Here is a 23,568-nt window from a genome sequence, read left to right as displayed (position 1 = left end):
AACATGATTATTTTCTTCTCGTTTGCAGTTACTTGTGACAGAATGTAAAACACTACATCATATATTTCTGCAGTTAATGCACTGAGAAAAAACTAAAGGATTCACGGCATGAATCATACATGACCCTGAACACAAATATGTTGTGTTGATTCATACTGTGCAGACACTTGAAAATCTTTCTGTTCAGGGTCAATTATGATTCTCATTCTAGCTCAGCCAAGGATGTGGACACAAGATATAGCACTATTACTTTGTCAGACCCTTCATTCAGATTCCCATTAACCCAGAACAGTACAATCCTATTGATTATTTCATGATCCACATGTTCCTTTCTGCACCAACGATACTTAGCACCTCTGTGATGTTTTGGGAAACACTTGTACCATCTTAGTGCATTAGGAATGATGCATGGTTAAAACACTGGTAAAATGTAAGTTCCATTACAGTGAAACCTTGCCCAGTTTATATCCTTTGGCTCAGCTAAAATATTTGGCACCTCAATCGCTCTAAATCTCATTGCCTTTTGTAGCAGAATTTATTTGACATAATTTGGTATTATTTTTTAGTTGAAGGTATATTCAGCGATGTGGTTTTACCATGAACAGCTGGGTGTCTTGCGACACAGAGTTGCACAGATTATCAAATTTAAGTCGTATTGATTTAAATTATGACTTAAATTTGATAATCTGTGCAACTCTGTTTAGTAGTATTTGCCAAAGTAGTGGTTAACATTGCAGAAACCCCATCAATAAGATTTAACGATCTGAAAATCTGAACAGAAACTGCAGTGCAGGCAGCCTGAAACGTGTGGGTGTTGAGGTATACAGCCGCTCACACTCTTCGGTTGCACTGCAGCTCCTGGTCATGTCAGATTGTTGAGTTAAAGGATCAGTGTGGACAGGTTAAATATATGCAATGTGTAAACTCTGCTGAAAACTATTACAGTAATATTGGAAAGGGGTACAATGTTTTTTGGAGGATGATTTTTCTGATCAAATTCAATACCGGTCTGTTTTCTGTATGCCCACACTTCTACCTCAACCCTCACTGTTGCGATTTTGCATTTCTCTCAAATGATTTATGCCCTCTCATTGACTACTACAAACTAAAATGGCTCTATGCATGTGCATGGTACATCTTTACAAAGCTGTAGCACTGCCAAAGCTCATAGTTTTGATCTATATTAATTATAGGTTATAGTATGGTGGTAATTAGGATAACTGTTTTATGCAATATTTCTATTGGAGAATCCACATTAATATATTTCATCAGCATTGTTATTTTTCTAATCTTTGAGTTGTACTTACTATATTGTTCGAGACGCTTATTCAAAGGGCTATTATATTTGATCTGAGAAATGTCTTTCCATATTCTATTTGATTCTTGTTTTTCTGAAGATCTATTTTTTTCCAATGGCATATGCCAAAATATTAGCTTTAATGTCCATTACTACTTAAACGTTTCAGTATAAGATATTGCAATATTAATATGCACATTATGTACACATACTTGTATACTTTTTTGAACATACAGTTTAAATAATCAGATGCATATTTTAGTATTGGAGGGGAAGTTGGTGCCAAATGGAAATAGGTTAGTGCCAAATGGTTGATTTCTGTCAACTGTCATACATCTGCAGTTTTTTGTTTACTTTCCTGATTTAAAGATTAGGTTATTGATTCTTTATAGTAATCAGAATGTACCACTTGTATAGCCTACATGATTCACTGACAGCGCTGTACTTTGAAGGAAACAACTTGTTCGGATCATGTCCATTCACATTCTGAAGGAACTGTGATACACAACCCATTCAAACGGAACGGAAACCTGAAAGACTTTCATTCAAGCTCGTCTCATTTTCACTTTAAGTATGTAAAGAGGTTGGCACACACAGTTGAAGTCAGAAGTTTTTACATACACCTTAGCCAAATACATTTAAACTTTATGTTAAGTGTATGTCAGAATAAATAGCTGAGTGATTTATTTAAGCTTTTATTTCTTTCATCATATTCCCAGTGGGTCAGAAGTTTACATACTAATTGAGTGTATTTAGTAGCATTGCCTTTAAATTGTTCAACATGGGTAAAATGTTTTGGGTAGCCTTCCACAAGCTTGCCACAATAAATTGGGTACATTTTGGCCCATTCCTCCTGACAGAGCTGGTGTAACTGAGTCAGGTTTGTAGGCCTCCTTGCTCGCACACACTTTTTCAGTTTTGCCCACAAATGTTCTATAGGATTGAGGTCAGGGCTTTGTGATGGCTACTCCAATACCTTGACTTTGTTGTCCTTAAGCCATTTTGCCACAACATTGGAAGTATGCTTGGGGTCATCGTCCATTTGGAAGACCCATTTGCGACCAAGCTTTAACTTCCTGATGTATTGAGATGTTGCTTCAATATACCCACATAATTTTCCTTTCTCATGATGCCATTTATTTTGGGAAGTGCACCGGTCCCTCCTGCAGCAAAACACCCCCGCGCTTCACGGTTGGAATGGTGTTCTTCGGCTTGCAAGTCTCCCCCTTTTTCCTCCAAGCATAACGATGGTCATTATGGCCAAACAGTTCTATTTTATTTCATCAGACCAGAGGACATTTCTCCAAAAAGTTTGATCTTTGTCCCCATGTGCAAACCGTAGCCTCGCTTTTTTATGGCGGTATTGAGCAGCTGCTTCTTCCTTGCTGAGCGGCCTTTCAGGTTATGTCGATATAGGACTCGTTTTACTGTGGATATAGATACTTTTGTACCTGTCTCCTCCAACATCTTCACAAGGTCCTTTGCTGTTGTTCTGGGATCGATTTGCACTTTTCGCACCAAAATACGTTCACCTCTAGGAGACAGAATGCATCTCCTTCCTGAGTGTTATGACGGCTGCGTGGTTCCCATGGTGTTTATACTACGTGGTACCTTCAGGCATTTGGAAATTGAGTGGTTGAAAAATGAGTTTTATTGACTTCCGGCTTCAACTGTATGTTATTCTGTGTTTTTTTTCTCCAGTATCTGGTATTGAAATGTGAAATGTTTGAATGCTGAATGGCTTTCCAAGACATTGATTTGACCACTCAACTCAACACAATGACAGGAAAGATCATATATAATATTACAGTCATTGATTTGCATTGGAGGTCATACATAAAACTCCCAAAAATGTAAATATATTAGTTGTCTTCAAATCATTCATTTGAACTTGAGTTTCTAGCTAAATTCAATAGATCTTACTATCTTTAAGCTTCTATTTTTCTTCCTCAAACTAATTTTCTTGTAGCTATAACTAGGGCCATGCTTTTTTTTGTTGTTTTTTTTGTTTTGGCACTTTACATTTAATAGTATTTCCAGCAATGTCTACTAGCCTCGATGCAGGTATAAAACCCTAGGAAATGTTGTTTTAATTGACACAAGTTGTTTCCAATCAATCACTACAACTGTGTATTTGGCGGGGATGATCACCTAAACCAGGGGAGGCGTTGCTCTGCAAATCTAAATTGCACAACACCTAAGAGTAACTCCCTCCAAGTACATCTAAGGCACTGCATCTCAGTGCTAGAGGCATCACTACAGACCCTGGTTCAATTCCAGGCTGTATCACAACCGGACGTGATTGGGAGTCCCATAGGGCGGCGCACAATTGGCCCAGCGTCATTAGGGTTTGGCAGGGGTAGACCGTCATTGTAAATAAGAATTTGGTCTTAACTGACTTGCCTAGTCAAATAAAGGTAAAAAAAACAACATGGACCCCCTGGCCATTACTACACCAACAATTATATGCCATAGAAAACACTCAAAGGGTGACTGCACTTCCTGATTTGGCATTGCTTTTCATCAATGCTCAATTAAGGAATGCTTCCGGGCATGACTGAAGACAAACAAGAGTTGTCTTGGGGGTGTGGCTTGATTTGGGTGTGTCTTTTCCATTCAATCACAACTAACAAGGGCAGTATTGAGTACAGCGAGTTAAGCTAAGCCGTTTTTGCTAACAAAGTTTTGACGTTAAGTACTTCTCCGCTCATGACTGACTTGTCATCTCAAGATGGTCAGCTAATTCAGTTCTATGTGTAGGCTAAAGCCTAAAGCACCTAGCTAGCATTGCCTGGTGATAACTGTAGCTGGCATTCATAACAGTAACATAAATATAAATGCAACAATTTCAATTTTTTTTACTGCGTTACAGAACCTTTAAGGAAATCTGTCAATTGAAGTTAATTAATTAGGCCCTGATCTATGGATTTCACATAACTGGGCAGGGGCCATGGAGGACATAGGAGGGTATAGCCGCCCACTTGGGAAATCCATAGATTAGGGCCTAATGAATTAATTTCAATTAATTTCAAATCCTTCTATGAACTGTAACTGAGTAAAATCTTTGAAATTGTTGCATTTATATTTTTGTTCTGTATACATACTAGACAGAGAAATCTATATTCCCCCTTCGATTTCATCATGAAAACTAAAATGATATTTTTGGTCTTAATTTAAGGTTGGGGTTCAAATCATGTTTTAAGAAGATAAATTGTCGATGTGGGCAGGGTTTATGACTTTGCGGCTTGCCCAGATTGTTAACGAACATGTGAGCTGGGCGAGCTAAAATGAGGGGTTTCGATTTATCTGGCACGCATATGCACGGTTCAAAGCCCACGGTGAAATCACCTCATAACAAAAGTGACTTAATTAAGCACGTGGAGTAATGTGTAGGATTATGTATATTCACATGCAAAAGTGATGTGAAGATATATTTTTATGGACATGACATCTTGACTGTTTCTGGTTGATGCACCATGCTGCCTTGTAACAACATGACCGAGCTGCGCAGATTACTGTTCGGTTTACGAAGGGTGCTCCTCCCTCAGCGCTTTTGCCCGTTCATGTCACGGGCCAATGCCGGTGCCCCGCGATTCTGCATAATCGTATCCACCCATTGAATCCTCATTCTTTGTTTGAACGGTGGGGGTAAATAAAAACACTCAACATCGCTTCCGTAAACGTACGTCGTTCCTAGTTAGTTTGGTTGGCTGCAAAACGTATGATTTTAGCCAATCACATTGTTCCAGGTCACTCACAGCAAATGTACAGGAAGGAAAGATGTCAGCCAGAAATGGGAAGAATGGTCTACTTGAGAAAGTAAGAATTATATTACACTAATTCATGCTACATTTTATAAGACACGGGGATCGGAAATTAAACCTGTCATGCTTGGGTATTTTTCAATAGTTGACCGCATAGCCAATATTGTATTACGCCACGACAGGCATGTCTACTAGTAACAGACATACCGTTCATTTTGAGCTAATATTAACAGTAGTTAGCAAGCTAGTTTTACTTTCTTGAAGGCATTGGCTATACAAATATCGTGGGCTGTTTCTATGTTCTAATTTCAAGAGGAACGCAGATCTGCTTTGAAGTGAGAGAAGCTTATTGACCAGCTAGCTAACTTGGATGAGCTATGGCTAGCCTAGCATGCTACTAGCTAATATTATTCCTCGTTGATGGCTTTCCAGATGTTAACACTACGCGCTGGATAGCTAGCTAGGAAACTAGGTAGCATATGCTGACAACTTCACTAGATATATAGTTATAGTGACTAGCTACAGTAACTAGATAACCAGTAATTCTATACTGCAGCAACAATTGAACCGTACTATCTTGGATTGCATTCATTCTAACAGTGCAATTGTTTAACAATTGGAGCCTGGTATTTTTTTTGCCTGGAAACCCGACGTTCAATTGCATTCAATTCTACGTCGGGCAGAAATTAATGTTTGCATCGGGAAAGTTTCCTCATGACCTCTACGAGCCAGAATGTTGAATACAATTCTAATTGTATGTACTTTACCAGTTGGTCCTTTTGGCGGTAGGAATGTGAGACCATATATCCACTGGAAAATAGTGCTGAGCAATATTTAAAAATATATTTTTAAAGCCAAACATGATATATATATATATATATATACACACACAGTGGGGAGAACAAGTATTTGAAACACTGCCGATTTTGCAGGTTTTCCTTACTTATAAAGCATGTAGAGGTCTGTAACTTTTATCATAGGTACACTTCAACTGTGTGAAAAATCCAGAAAATCACATTGTATGATTTTTAAGTAATTAATTTGCACTTTATTGCATGACATAAGTATTTGATCACCTACCAACCAGTAAGAATTCCAGCTCTCACAGAACTGTTAGTTTTTCTTTAAGAAGCCCTCCTGTTCTCCACTCATTACCTGTATTAACTGCCTGTTTGAACTCGTTACCTGTATAAAAAAAACCTGTCCACACACACAATCAAACAGACTCCAACCTCTCCACAATGGCCAACACCAGAGAGGGTGTAAGGACATCAGGGATACAATTGTAGACCTGCACAAGGCTGGGATGGGCTACAGGACAATAGGCAAGCAGCTTGGTGAGAAGGCAACAACTGTTGGCGCAATTATTAGAAAATGGAATCAGCATCTGTCTCCAATCACGTGTTCTCTGGAGTGATAAATCCCGCTTCACCATCTGGAAGTACGATGGACGAAAACACCATCTGTGTTTGGCGGATGCCAGGAAAACTCTGCCTGCCCAATGCATCGTGCCAACTGTAAAGTTTGGTGGAGGAAGAATAATGCTCAGGGCTGTCTTTCATGGTTTGGGCTAGGCCCCTTAGTTCCAGTGAAAGGGATCTTAACGCTACAATGTACAATGATATTCTAGACGATTCTTGGTGGCGAATTGGTGGCTGACTGCAAGCCAGGTCTAATCTCCCAACATCAGTGCCCAACCTCACTAATGATCTTGTGGCTGATTGGAAGCAAGTCCCCATAGCAATATTCCAACAGCTAGTGGAAAGCCTTCCCAGAAGAATGGCGGCTGTTACAGCAGCAAAGGGAGGACCAACTCCATATTAATGCCCATGATTTTGGGATGAGATGTTTTGGTGATGTAGTGAACAAAACATTGAAAATATTTAATTATCTTTTTCTGGCCAACATAGGGTAGACATCAATCGCAAAATAGAATATGACTGTGAAATAATAAAATATTTTGTGTATATTATTTAGACTTTCTTACATTCCTGTATTATTTTTCGTTCTTTAGTCAACTCTTTGCTGTCTGGCATTTGGCTGCTACAGCCTGAGCAATGTTCTCTGTACTCCCCATACTGTACTGTAGGGATCAACAACTAGATTCAGCCGCAGGCCTTTCTTTTTTTGAGCGGATGGTCGGGTGGCCGGAACATAATTACAAATTTGTAGACTGCAAATTGACTGCAAGAAGCTCAAACAGATGTTTAACTAAAACAATCATTTTAATCCTTGCTTACAGTTTATACAGCTTTGCTGTATACTATCACATTTGTCTCTGTGTGTGAATACTTAGGAATAGATTTTTTGAATTAAAATTACTTGGAGCTGATTTTCTGGTGTTATTAGTCTCGTGTACAACAGAGTGGGAAAAAAAAGTGTACGTACACTACCGTTAAGTTTGGGGTCACTTAGAAATGTCCTTGTTTTTGAAAGAAAAGCAAAAAATAATTGTCCATTAAAATAACACCAAATTGATCAACAATAGTGTAGACATTGTAAATGTTATAAATGACTTGTAGCTGGAAACGGCAGATTTTTAAAAAATGGATATCTACATATGCCCATTATCAGCAACCATGACTCCTGTGTTCCAATGTCATATTGTTAGCAAATTTATAATTTTAAAAGGTGTATTGATCATTAGAAAACCCTTTTGCAATTATGTTCGCACAGCTGAAAACTGTTGTGCTAATTAAAGAAGCAATAAAACTGGCCTTCTTTAGACTAGTTGAGTATTTGGAGCATCGGCATTTGTGGGTTCGATTACAGGCTCAAAATGGCCAGAAACAAATACCTTCTTCTGAAACTCATCAGTCTATTCTTGTTCTGGGAAATTATAAGGCTATTCCATGCAAAAAATTGCCAAGAAACTGAAGATCTCGTACAACGCTGTCTACTCCTCACTTCACAGAACAGAGCAAACTGTCTCTAACCAGAATAGAAAGTGGGAGGCCCTGGCGCACAACTGAGCAAGAGGACAAGTACATTAGAGTGTCTAGTTTTGAGAAGACTCCTCACAAGTCCTCAACTGGCAGCTTCATTAAATAGTACCGCGAAACACCAGTCTCGACGTCAACCATGAAGAGACGATTCTGGGATGCTGGCCTTCTAGGCAGAGTTGCATAAAAGAAAAGAAGCCATATCTCAGACCGCCAATAAAAAGAAAAGATTAAGATGAGCAAAAGAACACAACTGGACAGAGAAACTCTGCCTGAAGGCCAGCATCCCGGAGTCGCCTCTTCACTACTAAAAGACACCAATAATGCGAGACTTGCTTGGGCCAAGAAACACGAGCACTGGACATTAGACCTTTTGGAAATCTGTCCTTTGGTCTGAGGAGTCAAAAAAAATTGTTCCAACCACAGAGTAGGTAAACGAATGCGCTCCGCATGTGTGGTTCCCACCTTGAAGCATGGAGGTGTGGGGGTGCTTTGCTGGTGACACTGTCACTGATTTATTTAGAATTCAAGGCACACTTAACCAGCATGGCTACCACATTCTGCAGCGATATGCCATCCGCAGATTGAAGGAAAAACAGCCAACAAGTGCTCAGCATATAACTCTTAAGTGTGCAAATCTGCCATCAAGGCAAAGGGTGGCTACTTTGATGAATATGAAATATATTTTGAACGAGTCACATGACACCGGGGAGGGAAAATGGCTAATTGGGCCCAATTTGGACATTTTCACTTAGGGGTGTACTCAATTTTGTTGCAAGCGGTTTAGACATTAATGGCTGTGCGTTGAGTTATTTTGAGGGGACTGCAAATTTACACTGTTATACAAGCTGTACACTCACTACTTTACATTGTTAACATTTTTCAGTGTTCTCACATGAAAAGATATACTCAAATATTTACAAAAATGTGAGGGGTGTACTCACTTTTGTGATATACTGTGTATATATATATATATATATATATATGTATATATATTTCTGTGCCGAAAGGCCCCAGAGTCTGCAACACCACCATGCAAGGGCACCATGATGACCAAGGAGCTCTCCAAACAAGTCCGGGACAAAGTTGTGGAGAAGTACAGATCAGGGTTGGGTTATAAAAAATATTAAACATTAAATCCATTATTTAAAAAAAATGGAACAAATATGGCACCACAACAAACCTGCCAAGAGACTGCCGCCCACCAAAACTCATGGACCAGGCAAGGAGGGCATTAATCAGAGGCAACAAAGAGACCAAAGATGACCCTGAAGGAGCTGCAAAAGCTCCACAGCGGAGATTGGAGTATTATGTCCATAGGACCACTTTAACGGGATTTCAGTCGTAAAGAAGTTAGTGGAAAAAAAAATAAGCAAACACGTTTGGTGTTTGCCAAAAGGCATGTGGGAGACTCTCCAAACATATGGAAGAAGGTACTCTGGTCAGATAAGACTAAAATTGAGCTTTTTGGCCATCAAGGAAAACTGTCTGGCGCAAACCCAACACCTCTCGTCACCCCGAGAACACCATCAGCGTTTTTGGCAACATCATGCTGTGGGGATGTTTTTCATCGGCAGGGACTGGGAAACTGGTCAGAATTGAAGGCATGATGCATGGCGCTAAATACAGGGAAATTCTCGAGGGGAAACCTGTTCCAGAGATTTGAGACTGGGATGGAGGTTCACATTCCAGCAGGACAATGACCCTAAGCATACTGCTAAAGCAACACTCGAGTGGTTTAAGGGAAAACATTTAAATGTCCTGCAATGGCCTAGTCAAAGCCCAGATCACAATCCAATTCAGAATCTGTGGTATAACTTAACCTGTCTAGGACTGGCCAACAGCCAATGAGGGCGCCAAATACAAATCAGCAGAAATCTCACAAGGCACCATTTTTAAAGATACAATTCTCGTTAATCCAGCCACAGTGTCTGATTTCAATAATACTTTACAGCGAAAGCACCACAAACGATTATGTTAGGTCACCACCAAGCCACAGAAAAACCCAGCCATTTTCCAGCCAAAGAGAGGAGGCACAAAAAGCACAAATAGAGAGAAAATTAATCACTCATCTTTGATCTTCATCAGATGACACTCATAGGACTTCATGTTACACAATACATGTGGAAGCCTTAGGAAGTGCAATCGGACCAAATTTACACTGTCTTGGATAGGCAGACTTGAAAGCCTACAAACCTCAGATTTCCCACTTCTTGTTTTCGATTTTTTTCTCATGTTTTTGCCTGCCATATGAGTTCTGTTATACTCAGACATCATTCAAACAGTTTTAGAAACTTCAGTGTTTTCTATCCAATACTAATAATAATATGCATATATTAGCATCTGGGACATGAGTAGGAGGCAGTTTACTCTGGGAATGCTATTCATCCAAAAGTGAAGATGCTGCCCCCTATCCCAAATAAGTTAAAAGATTGCTGTACACCAGCAGAACCCATCCAACTTGAAGGAGCAGTTTTGCCTTTGAAAATTGGGCAAAAATCCCAGTGGCTAGATGTGTCAAGCTTATAGATACATACCCCAAGAGACTTGCAGCTGTAATTGTTTCAAAAGGTGGCTCTACAAAGTATTGACTTTGGGGGGGTGAATAGTTATGTTCTAAAGTCAAGTTCTCTTTTGTTGTTTGTTTCACAAATATTTTGCATCTTCAAAGTGGTAGACCTTTTGTGTAAATCAAATACTTTTTTATTTTGAAGGCTAACCACAAAGTCCACTGTTGTGGCTAGCTTCACATAGATGGTCCGACCACCGTTAATCAAAGAACTGTCTTATAAATTAAGGTTATTTTAGAGGATGACACCTAGCTATGTAGTTAACTATAGCTACTGAAACAAATTGTCGTTTTGGAGGAAGAACATTGTTTGCATCCATGAGCTAGCTAGCTTTTTTTTATGACTAGCACTGCAGGTGTGCGAGACAACTTTACCTGCATCATAACATTCGTTTCAATGAATTGTTGTGACATATGAAATACGAGTGGATAGTGTAATCGATGTGTAATAACTACGTGAGAAATTAATGAACGCGTTAAATTAGAATGTGTCGTGCAGTCATATTCAGGTCTTGATTGGTCAACAAGCTTAATTGACACGTCAAATAGTGTTATTTGACACGTTAGAGCAGGGGTCCCCAAACTTTTTCCTGTGAGGGCCACATAACTTTTCCCTTCTCTGATGGGGGGCCGGTGTCAGTTTGTAACAGAAAAAGTGTGACGATCGTAGGGGAGCTTAACATTTTTATTGTTTTCCAGAAAGCCACACATAACCAAATAACCCTTTCCAGGTTCTTTACAGAAAAAAAGTCAGGAAACAAATAATAACACTATTAATGAAATAAATAATAACTAAATAACTCTCTCTGGGTTCTTCATAGAAAAAAAAGCCATGGAACATTAACTTTCTGTCGTGCCATGCACAATCTTAACAGATAAAAGTTCAGCTCAGTTGTCAGAGCAGAATCTCTCTGACACATATGAGCAGTCTCTTAAAGTTCTTGTGTTCCTTCCTTATAATCCTTTTGTAGGTTCCAGTAGGCTTGTAGACACCGCTGTTTGCAGCTCTCTCTCATCAACTTCCCTGTGTAAACCACAAAAGAAGCAGGTTGAGAAACTGAACTAAGTGATACAGCACCTACACAGCACAATACATTTCACTACCAGTATGGTTGTAAAGATGGATTTTATCCCAGTAGATGTTATTATGATTATATTTGTTTATGCTCAGAATGACTCATTCAAGTCAGAAAAGTGAGCTTACCTATGTATGTTCATCAGTGTGAACTGTGGGCCTGCATCTGGCTGGTGAGAAGTTGAATATCAGGTTCCATTCTAGTTACAGCCAGTCTCAAGCACTGATGCAAATGTTCATCTGTCAATCTTGATCTCATCGGGGTTTTCAGCAGTTTCATGCGAGAAAAGGTTTTCTCGCAGATATACGTGCTGCCAAAAACTGTGGACATTTTCATTGCGTGTTTTTTGATGTTTGGATATGTGTCGTTTGGGAGGGCGGCATAGAAGTCAATGAGACTGTTGGGCTTGAATGCGTCTTTCAGAACATCACAGTTCTGTAACTCAGCCAACTCAAACTGATATGAAGGCTGGGCTTCATCAATGTCGGCAACAAAGGGTTCTGAAAAAGACGGATTTCTTTTGCATGAACATGTAGTTCACTGAATCGCACACCGAACTCCGCCTTCAGCATTTCCAGTGCTTCCACGCACTTTTCAGCTGGGAACGGGACCGCTGGGTTCTCTGTCGACAGGTTTTGGGTAGCAGGAAGATGGACGAAGTTGCGCTTTTTCACTTGTTCCAAAAGCAGCGCTAATTTCACCTCAAATGCTTTTATGTGTGAATACATGTCGCAAATGAGTTTCCCCTCGCCTTGTAGCTGCAAGTTAAGGCTGTTAAGTATTTCTGTCACGTCTGTTAAAAATGCGAGGTGCCATTTCCATTCTGGGTCGATCAGCTCTGGGACCGTTTTGTCTTTTAAATGAAGAAATGCGTTGGTTAAGCTTGGCATACAAATGTATTCTGCTGAGATAGTAGTCCACTTTTTAGCTTTGAGAGTTTGTCTGCTCGTATTTGGCCTTGCAAGCTATCGTACTTGTCTTTGTGACGGGATTCATAGTGTCGGCGAAGATTGTATTCTTTGAATACCGCCACCGTCTCTTGACAGATGAGACAAACAGCCTTTTCTTTGCATTGAACAAAAAAAAAATCGTTTGTCCACTGCAGGTTAAATACCCTGCATTCTGAATAAATTTTTCTCTTACCTAACCTTTTTGCCATTATTCCGTTCTCTCTTTGACAGGGCCGGGCCTAGGATTTTTTTTCTGGAGGCCAAATAGGAAAAAAATTCGATAGCGTCTCTGGTATTGTTCAGAGGGCCGGGCCAAATGTGCTGACGGGCCGTATCCGGCCCGCGGGCCGTAGTTTGGTGACCACTGCGTTAGAGTATCTTTTTTTGACACCCAAAGACCCAAACGGCGTTCCATAGCAAAGACCAAACGGCGTTCGATAGAAATCCGTGTTGAGAATTAAACGACTTATCAAACTAACAACAAAACAGCACAGCAAGTAAGTAAAAGAAATCGGTTTTGATTGTTTTACTGGTAATAAGGACATATGTAAATTCCAACGAAGTAACCTTTTATTTAGCTAGGTAAGTCAGTTAACAAATTCTTATTTATAATGACTGCCTACCCTGGCCAAACCCGGACGACTACTCTGTGCACCGTCCTATAGGACTCCCAATCACGACCGGATGTGATACAGCCTGGTTTCGAACCAGGGACTGTAGTGATGCCTCTTGCACTGAGATGCAGTGCCTTAGACGTGTGTGTGTGTGTGTGTGTGTGTGTGTGTGTATAAACTATTCACCTGTACTAGAATGCATAAAATGCCACAAAAATTAAGTATCGTGTTTGTTTTTTTTTGCATGGAAAATGTTAGGTATCGGCTAAAAATCTGTGCATCATTAGTTTGAAGTGACTCAAAATCTATTGATTTGCATGTCCGATTGAAATCTTTTAGTTTTCATGCAGTCTGAACAGTCACACGGCACATGGAATCTGACCTGATTCCTGGCCATGTGACTTGTCTTTATTTGCCCTCAAGTGGTATTTAGACTGTTAATTCAGCATACCTTGTTGCTTGCTAGCTACTCTGACTTTTTGTCAAGAACATGTGGTAGCTAACAAGCTAGTTAATGGTTTACAAACAAATATAGTGAATAGAAAGCAAGTGCTAGAAAGCAAAACAGCTACCTATGCTAGGACTTGTTTTGAAAATTGGATCATCTTATATATATCCATCCTTTGGCTTTAAGTGTTATCCTATGATTTTGAACATTCAAAGCAAATGGGAAACAGAACTTAACTTCCTGATTGACAGGAAGCACAAACACCACCACCAATCAGCCTACACCAATGCGAGCACACACACCCCTCATTACTATGACAAATAGCATAGCCTTGTCAGCAAATGACTGCTGTCTGAACACACACACACACACACACACACACACACATCTGATTTGGTCACTTGTAACTTGATGTTTGGACAGTCAGTCCAAAATGGATTGAAAAACAAAACTGATTTTGAGCATGCAGTGTGAACAAGGTGTAATTGTCATCTAACATGCCCCTGCAATAGGAGTTTGCTAACTATCAAGAACTGTGTTGCTCATACTATTGACCATTGTCATTTGTTTTCAGTGGAGGATTGATGAGAAACCTGTGAAGATTGACAAATGGGATGGTGCGGCTGTCAAGAATTCTCTTGATGATGCAGCGAAGAAGGTTTGCATACAGTACAATGAGTGGAAAAATGTACACAGACAAATTAGCTGATTTCCAGTCTCTTGTATGGTTTTGACATTTTTACATCTGTTATGATCATATTTTTCCAACATTCATCAGGTGCTCTTGGAGAAGTATGGTTATGCCGAGAACTTCAATCTCGTAGATGGACGTCTCCTCATTTGCACAATCTCTTGCCTCTTCGCCATCGTAGCTTTAATTTGGGACTTCCTTCATCCATTCCCTGAGTCCAAGCCAGTCTTGGCAATCTGTGTTATATCATATCCTTTTAAGGGAAAAAATAATTAAACTACTGCTTTGTCACAGTAGAAGACATGCATAAAGATGGCATAAGTGCCTACAGTTTGAGGTAATTTACTACTACGACCACCGCCATGATTCCTCGTTACACCTACCACTGTGCAATACGCCCATCTACATGGTCCAACTAAAGTTAGCAAATATTAATTGTGGGAAGTGTGTGGAGGAATGATGGCAGTGTTGATTGTGCTAAATGATGTCAAACTGTGCCATCGTTGTGCACGTAAACTTTATTTTATGTCATTTAATTTCTACATTCCATTGGTGTAACACAGCACAGCCTAACATGCCTTATTGCTTTTATAAAACAATTAATCCAACTGTGGATATTGCTTTAAAAAGGCCTCTACAGTTTATTTATTTTATGTCCACTTGTGCATTTTGACATTTACAGACTGATGATAACATGTTTTTGATGAGTTATTATTACCCTATTTTACATTTATCACGGCTTACATGCTGACCACACCGCTCACGTGTGGTCCAGTTGGTAGTGGTAATGTACCACTACCACTATGCAGTTGGTTGCCAACAAAATACATTCAGAAAAAGAAGCCTGAAGGAGGAGAGAGAACCAGAAACAAACTTGTACGCTTTAATCTGTGGTTTAATTGTCGGAGTAGAGGACCTTGTGCATTTCAGGTAAAATAACCAAAATGTGGGTGGACAAAATGAACATGTGTGCGATATCACACATGAACATGTGCGCAGTCTGGTTAGCATGTTAGTAACTTAATTGTCCTTCCGAAAATGTCCGTTATTGGATTCTGGAATTTATATATCCATGTTTTCCCTAACGGATCCTTACGTATTTCATAATGATGGGCTTTCTAACCTTATACACCTCCTACCAAGAGAAGAACATCTTCCTCGTTTCTGTCCAGAAAGATCCCGCAGGCATGGACCTTGACCACACCTGGCAGCTTTCATCTAGTCTGAAAAGGTACTTTTTTGGGGGGGGGGGTTTACCTTTTTATGCATTATTTTGTTGTTGGTACTATCACGTTTTCTGAGAGATGATGCCTGGTAATGTTTTTAATTTATCTTGATATTGAAAAGTCCTGCCTAGCAAATTTGTTTGCTTGTTTTAATTTTCAAGTGTTAACAGTGTGTGGTGTTGTGACTTCGACTCTCTGCAGGTTTGATGACCAGTACACACTAAGAGTGTCCTTCACAGATGGGAAGTCCAAACACACACGGGAGCAAGAGATCACAAAGTCTGTGGGGGCTTTCTTTGACGGGAACGGAACGCTGGTCATGGACCAGTTTGAAAAGTGTGTGTCAAAACTCCATAATACCTTGGCCACTGAAAAGAAGACAAAATAATAATGATCAGACCTTTACAATGCTGCACCACACCGGCATGAACTGCAGTAGAGCACACTGGTATTGTACAATCCTGGGTGCATTTGGATTAGTTATTGGTTGTTATAAAAGTCTGCACGCCAGCATTTGTTGTCTTGTTATAATTGTCCAATAAATTTGAGGGTTGTCATTACATTTCCCCCCTATGTTTACCTTGATACAGGTTTCATCTAGACATTGCTTTTGAGGACCCTTAGGACAACCTAACAAAACATGATCGGTTCAAAAAAATGTCTTCTCCCTTGAATGGCTGTTAAAAATTAAGAGATTGGTCTTTGACTTTTCTTCCCCAGATTTTATGCTTTAGGACAAAGCCTTTACGTAATGCGTGCAGTGTTCCGACCGGATATTTTTTGTTGGAAATTATGTTAAATTGTCCTGAAAGCCTTATTCAACTACTGTCCTTTTAAAAGCTTTGCAATTCTACATGTATGTATTTTTTTTTAAATGGATTTTGTTACCATAAGGCTTTATAGGGCAAAATAAATGATCTGGAGGGACTGTATCCATACATTTCGTAGTGTCGCCGCCATGCCTCCCTTCAGTACATGGTTTGTTGGACTTATTTCTTTAAATTTGGAATCTGTTTAGGTGGAACTGCCATGTCCTTTTGCGATATTACAACAAAGACATTACTTCGAACAATTTCCCCCCCCCCCCTCCAGATATTGCACATCACTGCATGTGTGATAGCACAGCAGAGTATGTACTGCAATTTTATTTTTCATTATGTTGCTGGATGCTCATCTCCTTTTCAAAAATAATAAAAGGCCTAGGGGTGATCAGTGGCGCTGTTTCACCTTTTGCGGCTCCGCTTTAAAGCAGGGATAATTGTTTTGATGTACATCTTTTTGTCAACGGTTTGAAAATGAAATGATATTGATCAGTTATCCTCGAATGCATGACCATTTTAGATATTTAATTTATATTGTGAAGGTTGGATGATATTCCTGGATAGTTCATTTCTCTGTAGTATGACTTTAAAAGTGAGGGGTACAGAGACGTAGCCATTTTTGTCCGTAGGTTTTTGGCTTTAGCAACCTTATTGTATGTTCATATAAGTTTCAAATAAAGTTAGAAGGCATTTTTACATTGTCTACTTTTTGATCTGTGTTTCAATGAATAGGAGTGCTGATCTGGGCCTGTATCCACAGTGTCGCAGAGTAGAAAATTGCTCGTAAGTGCTGAGAGTAGCGCTGTTTTACTCCTACTCTTGTGGGTAAAAGTGAAAGCTATGCATGAAGCCTTAAGTCGAGTCCCACCTAGTCGACAGATATTTAGGAGACCTCATGAGCAGTCTTAACCAGTTATGAGTTACCAGCTGGTGTCTTGATAAAAAGGCAGCAAGTCTGGTTTCTGTGCCACAGACAGGACATTTCTTTGGAGTTGAAAGAATATTTGGGTTGATCATATAGAAATTAAACAATCTAGACATACATGCAACAGTAGGCCTATCTCTTGCGGGTTTGACAATGATTTCACTCACGCCTAATTCACATGACATACAGTGCCTTCAGAAAGTATTCACACCCATTTACTTCCACATTTTGTTGTTACAGATTGAATTTAACATGGATTAAATTCAGTTGTGTCACTGGCCTACACACAATACCCCACAATGTCGAAGTGGAATTATGTTTTTAGAAATGTTTACAAATTAATAAAACCTGAAAAGTTTTGAGAGTCAGTAAGTATTCAACCCCTTCGTTTATATATAAAAAGCCTAAATAAGTTCAGGAGTAAACATTTGCTTAACAAGTCACATAAGTTGCATGGACTCACTGTGTGCAATCGTGTTTAACATGATTTTTGATTGACTACCTCTAAGATCCCTCTGTCGAGCAGTTAATTTCAACCACACAGACCAGCGAGATTTTCCAATGCTTCACAAAGAATGGCACCTATTGGTAGATCGGTAGAAAAACAGACATTGAATATCCCTTTGAGCATGGTGAAGTTATTAATTACACTTTGAATGGTGTATCAATACATCCAGTCACTACAAAGATACAGGTGTCCTTCCTAACTCCGTTGCAGGAGAGGAAGGACACCGCTCACGGATTTCACCATGAGACCAATTGTGACTTTAAAACAGTTAGTGTTTAATGGTTGTGATAGGAGAAAACTGAGGATGGATCAACAACATTGTAGTTACTCCTCCACAATACTAATCTAATTGACTGAGTGAAAAGAAGGGAGCCTGTACTAAAAAAAGAATATTCCAAAACATGCATCCTGTTTGCAGCAAGGCAATTAAGTAATACTGCAAAAAATGTGGCAAGGCAATTAACTTGTTAGTTTAGATACACACAGATCGCATGATAGAGGAAAGTACCCAACACAAGGACAAGAGACAGGAATAGAGACAGTTTGTGAAAGTATGCCTTATCTAATTTGAAAAACGAGTGAAATTATTTTGTCAGACAGCTCTGCTCTATGCTTAGGCTAGCCTAGCTGTACTGAACAAAAATATGAATTCAACATGCAACAATTTCAAAGATTTTACTGAGTTACAGTTCATATAAGGAAATCAGTCAATTTAAATAAATTCATTAGGCCCTAATCTATAGATTTCACATGACTGGGAATTCGGATTTGTATCTGTTAGTCACAGATGCCTCTAAAAGAAAAGGTAGGGGCGTGGATCAGAAAACCAGTCAGTATCTGGTGTGACAAAATTTGCCTCATGCTCACGTCCTTCGCATAGAGTTGATCAGGCTGTTGATTGTGGCCTGTGGAAAGTTGTCTCACTCCTCTTCAATGGCTGTGCGAAGTTGCTGGGTATTGGTGGAAACTGGAACACGCTGTCGTACATGTCGATCTAGAGCATCCCAAACCTGATCAATGGGTGACAAGAATGATGATTATGCAGGCCATGGAAGAAGTGGAATATTTTCAGCTTCCAGGAATTGTGTACAGATCCTTGCAATATGGGGACGTGCATTATCATTCTGAAACATGAGGTGAAGGTGACAGATGACTAGCACGACAATGAGCCTAAGGATCTCGTCACGGTATCTCTGTGCATTAAAATTTCCATTGATAAAATGCAATTGTGTTTGTTGTTTGGAGCTTATGCCTGCCCATACCATTCCGGCTGAAAAGTAGAGTGGCCTTTTAGAGTGGCCTTTTAGTGTCCCCAGCACAAGGTGCACCTGTGTAATGATCATGCCGTTTAATCAGCTTCTTGATATGCCACACCTGTCAGGTGGATTGATTATCTTGGTAAAGGAGAAATGCTCACTAACAGGGATGTAAACAAATTTGTGCACAGAATTGGAAAGAAATGTGCTTATTGTGCATATTGAACATTTCTGGGATCTTTAATTACAGCTCATGAAATATGGGACCTATATTTTACATGTTGCGTTTATATTTTTGTTCCGTACATGTTACCCCTTGGCAGTGTTATCAGAAGGCCCAACATTGATTTTCACTTGCTACGCAGACAAAACACAACTTTAAATATCTGTGTCACCAAATGATTTTAGCTCCACAGATAAATGATTAGTCTGTATTAGTAATTGAAATACTTGGACGGCTCACAACTTCCTCTAGCTAAATCAAGACAAGTCCGAGGTACTTATTATTGGAGCCAAAGCACAGAGAAAGAATTTGGCCGCACATTTTAATTCACGGGCAATAAAGATAAAACACTAGGTAAAAAACCTGGGTGTAAGTTTAGATTCTGAACTCAATTTAGAATCCCACATTAGGAATGTGACCAAAATAGCTTTTTTACCACCTGAGGAACATTGCCACGGTGCGGCCGTTTCTATCTCAGGCTGATACAGAGACTCATCCATGCATTTATTGCAAGCAGGTTTGACCACTGTAATGCTCTTCGGTGTTGCCTACTCAAGAAAGCCATTGGGTACTGACCAAGACCAGACGGAGAGCACACATTACATCGGTTTTAAAGTCTCTGCATTGGCTGCCTGTGAGTTTTGTAATTCATTTTAAGATGCTTCTATTTGTTGTCAAAATCTATCTACTATTGAGCACCCTAATACATTTCAGACATGCTTTTAAATTATGTACCCAGTAGGTCCCTCAGGTCCTCTGGCCTTTTAACTATCCCAAAGCCTAGGACCAAGAGGCATGGAGAGGCAGCTTTGAGTTACTATACCCCCTGCCTCTGGAATAGCTGCCATAGAGTAACGGTCTGGACACATTATTCCATTTCATCTAACCTGAGGGGGGCCGAAACTGTGGACATATTTAAAAGGGATCTTAAAAAACAAAGCTTTGCTTTTCCTTAGGGTGCTTTTTTAGTGTTTCAGCTTTTTATACTCTTATGTTGATTGTGTAGAAAATGTTTCAGTTTTTATTTTAATTGTTTATTTGGTTCTTCCTGTGAAGCGCATTGTGTTGTATATAAACTCAGCAAAAAAAGAAACATCCCTTTTTCAGGACACTGTCTTTCAAAGATAATTCGTAAAAATCCCAATAACTTCACAACGTCGGCAACTTGGCAACGTCGCCTATGGGCACAAACCCACCGTCCCTGGACCAGACAGGACTGGCAAAAAGTGCTCTTCACTGACGAGTCGCGGTTTTGTCTCACCAGGGGTGATGTTCGGATTCACGTTTATCGTAGAAGGAATGAGCGTTACACCGAGGCCTGTACTCTGGAGCAGGATCGATTTGGAGGTGGAAGGTCCGTCATGTTCTGGGGCGGTATGTTACAGCATCGTTGGACTGAGCTTGTTGTCATTGCAGGCAATCTCAACGCTGTGCGTTGCAGGGAAGACATCTTTCTTCCTCATGTGGTACCCTTCCTGCAGGCTCATCCTGACATGACTCTCCAGCATGACAATGCCACCAGCCATACTGCTCGTTCTGTGTGTGATTTCCTGCAAGACAGGAATGTCAGTGTTCTGCCATGGCCAGCGAAGAGCTCAGATCTCAATCCCATTGAGCACGTCTGGGCCTGTTGGATCGGAGGGTGATGGCTAGGGCCATTCACCCCAGAAATGTCCGGGAACTTGCAGGTGCCTTGGTGAAAGAGTGGGGTAACATCTCACAGCAAGAACTGGCAAATCTGGTGCAGTCCATGAGGAGGAGATGCACTGCAGTACTTAATGCAGCTGATGGCCACACCAGATACTGGCCACACCAGACCGTTACTTTTGATTTTGCAAGTTTGTTCAGGGACACATTATTCCATTTCTGTTAGTCACATGTCTATGGAACTTATTCAGTTTGTCACAGTTGTTGAATCTTGTTATTTTCATAGAAATATTTACACATGTTAAGTTTGCTGAAAATAAATGCAGTTGACAGTGAGAGGACATTTCTTTTTTTGCTGAGTTTATTACCACTATTATGTCACCTAACTGGTGCCCCCGCACATTGACTCTGTACCGGTGCCCCCTGTATATGCCTTGCTGTTGTTATTTTACTACTGCTCTTTAATTATTGTTATTTTTTTTCTTCTTAAAACTGCATTGATGGTTAAGGGCTTGTAAGTAAGCATTTCACTGTAAGGTTGTATTTGGCGCATGATTCATGTCTGAAATTTGCTATATAAATAAAGCTTGATTTGATTTGAATACAAGTGGCTGCTGCTTATTTAGATCTTACATAATCTAGATCTTAACGCTGCGTTTGCCTTGCAGAATTGCGTTGCAGAGGAAGTTTATTTTTTATTTTATCTTTATTTAACCAGGTAGGCTAGTTGAGAACAAGTTCTCATTTGCAACTGCGACCTGGCCAAGATAAAGCATAGCAAATCGACACATACAACAACACAGAGTTACACATGGAATAAACAAAACATACAGTCAATAATACAGTAGAACAAAAGAAAACAAAAAGTCTACATACAGTGAGTGCAAGTGAAGTGAGATAAGGGAGTATAAGGGCAATAAATAGACCATGGTGGCGAAGTAATTACAATATAGCAATTAAAACACTGGAATGGTAGATGTGCAGAAGATGAATGTGCAAGTAGAGATACTGGGGTGCAAAGGAGCAAGATAAATAAATAAATACCGTATGGGGATGAGGTAGGTAGATATATGGGCTGTTTACAGATGGGCTATGTACAGGTGCAGTGATCTGTGAGCTGCTCTGACAGCTGGCGCTTAAAGCTAGTGAGGGAGATATGAGTCTCCAGCTTCAGAGATTTTTGCAGTTCGTTCCAGTCAATTGGCCACAGAGAACTGGAAGGAAAGACAACCAAAGGAGGAATTGGCTTTGGGGGTGGCCAGTGAGATATACCTGCTGGAGCGCATGCTACGAGTGGGTTTGTATTGTAGGCCTACAATACAAACATTCTAATAGGCTAGGTAGCTGAGCTGAGATTATGTTCTCTTATGCTTCAAACACACCAACAGCTTTTACACCCGAATTACATTCATTTCCAATGAAACGCTGCGTTTGCCTTGCAGCATTGCGTTGCAGAGGCAGTTGCAGTGCATACGTTGGATTTAGGTATCCCTCTTTCCCAATTGGAACACACCCATTCGTCTTGCGGATGTACAGTGAGGGAAAAAAGTATTTGATCCCCTGCTGATTCTGTACGTTTGCCCACTGACAAAAATGATCAGTCTATAATTTTAATGGTAGGTTTATTTGAACAGTGAGAGACAGAATAACAACAACAAAAAACATATGTCAAAAATGTTATAAATTGATTTGCATTTTAATGAGGGAAATAAGTATTTGACCCCTCTGCAAAACATGACTTAGTACTTGGTGGCAAAACCCTGGTTGGCAATCACAGAGGTCAGACGTTTCTTGTAGTTGGCCACCAGGTTTGCACACATCTCAGGAGGGATTTTGTCCCACTCCACTTTGCAGATCTTCTCCAAGTCATTAAGGTTTAGAGGCTGACGTTTGGCAACTCGAACCTTCAGCTCCCACCACAGATTTTCTATGGGATTAAGGTCTGGAGACGTCCTGGAGTGGCCTAGCCACTTATTGTGCTTCTTCCTGAGCCACTCCTTTGTTGCTTTGGCTGTGAGTTTTGGGTCATTGTCATGCTGGAATACCCATCCACGACCCATTTTCTATGCCCTGGCTGAGGGAAGGAGGTTCTCATCCAAGATTTGACGGTACATGGCCCCGTCCATTGTCCCTTTGATGCGGTGAAGTTGGCCTGTCCCCTTAGCAGAAAAACACCCCCAAAGCATAATGTTTCTACCTCCATGTTTGACGGTGGGGATGGTGTTCTTGGGGTCATAGGCAGCATTCCTCCTCCTCCAAACACGGCGAGTTGAGTTGATGCCAAAGAGCTCAATTTTGGTCTCATCTGACCACAACACGTTCACCCAGTTGCCATCTGAATCATTCAGATGTTAATTGGCAAACTTCAGACGGGCATGTATATGTGCTATCTTGAGCAGGGGGACCTTGGGGCGCTGCAGGATTTCAGTCCTTCACGGCGCAGTGTGTTACCAATTGTTTTCTTGGTGACTATGGTCCCAGCTGCCTTGAGATCATTGACAAGATCCTCCCGTGTAGTTTTGGGCTGATGCCTCACCGTTCTCATGATCATTGCAACTCCACGAGGTGAGATCTTGCATAGAGCCCCAGGCCGAGGGAGATTGACAGTTCT

The 23,568-nt window shown here is 40.3% G+C and overlaps 1 protein-coding gene across 1 annotated transcript; it reads left to right on the top strand.

The window, feature by feature from the left end:
* Positions 1-5,007: 5,007 nt before the first annotated feature.
* LOC115141460 (signal peptidase complex subunit 2-like) lies at positions 5,008-17,094 on the top strand. Its single transcript, XM_029680341.2, has 5 exons — positions 5,008-5,116; positions 14,235-14,318; positions 14,439-14,599; positions 15,448-15,582; positions 15,779-17,094. The coding sequence occupies exons 1-5, from the start codon at positions 5,078-5,080 to the stop codon at positions 15,963-15,965; spliced, it is 606 nt and encodes a 201-aa protein (XP_029536201.1). The 5' UTR covers positions 5,008-5,077; the 3' UTR covers positions 15,966-17,094.
* Positions 17,095-23,568: the final 6,474 nt, after the last annotated feature.

Source organism: Oncorhynchus nerka, linkage group LG14 (genome assembly GCF_034236695.1).
Source record: "Oncorhynchus nerka isolate Pitt River linkage group LG14, Oner_Uvic_2.0, whole genome shotgun sequence".
In the NCBI taxonomy this organism is placed as follows: Eukaryota; Metazoa; Chordata; class Actinopteri; order Salmoniformes; family Salmonidae; genus Oncorhynchus; species Oncorhynchus nerka.
The sequence above is the reverse complement of the archived record's forward strand: the minus strand, read 5'-3'. Positions and strand labels throughout refer to the sequence as shown.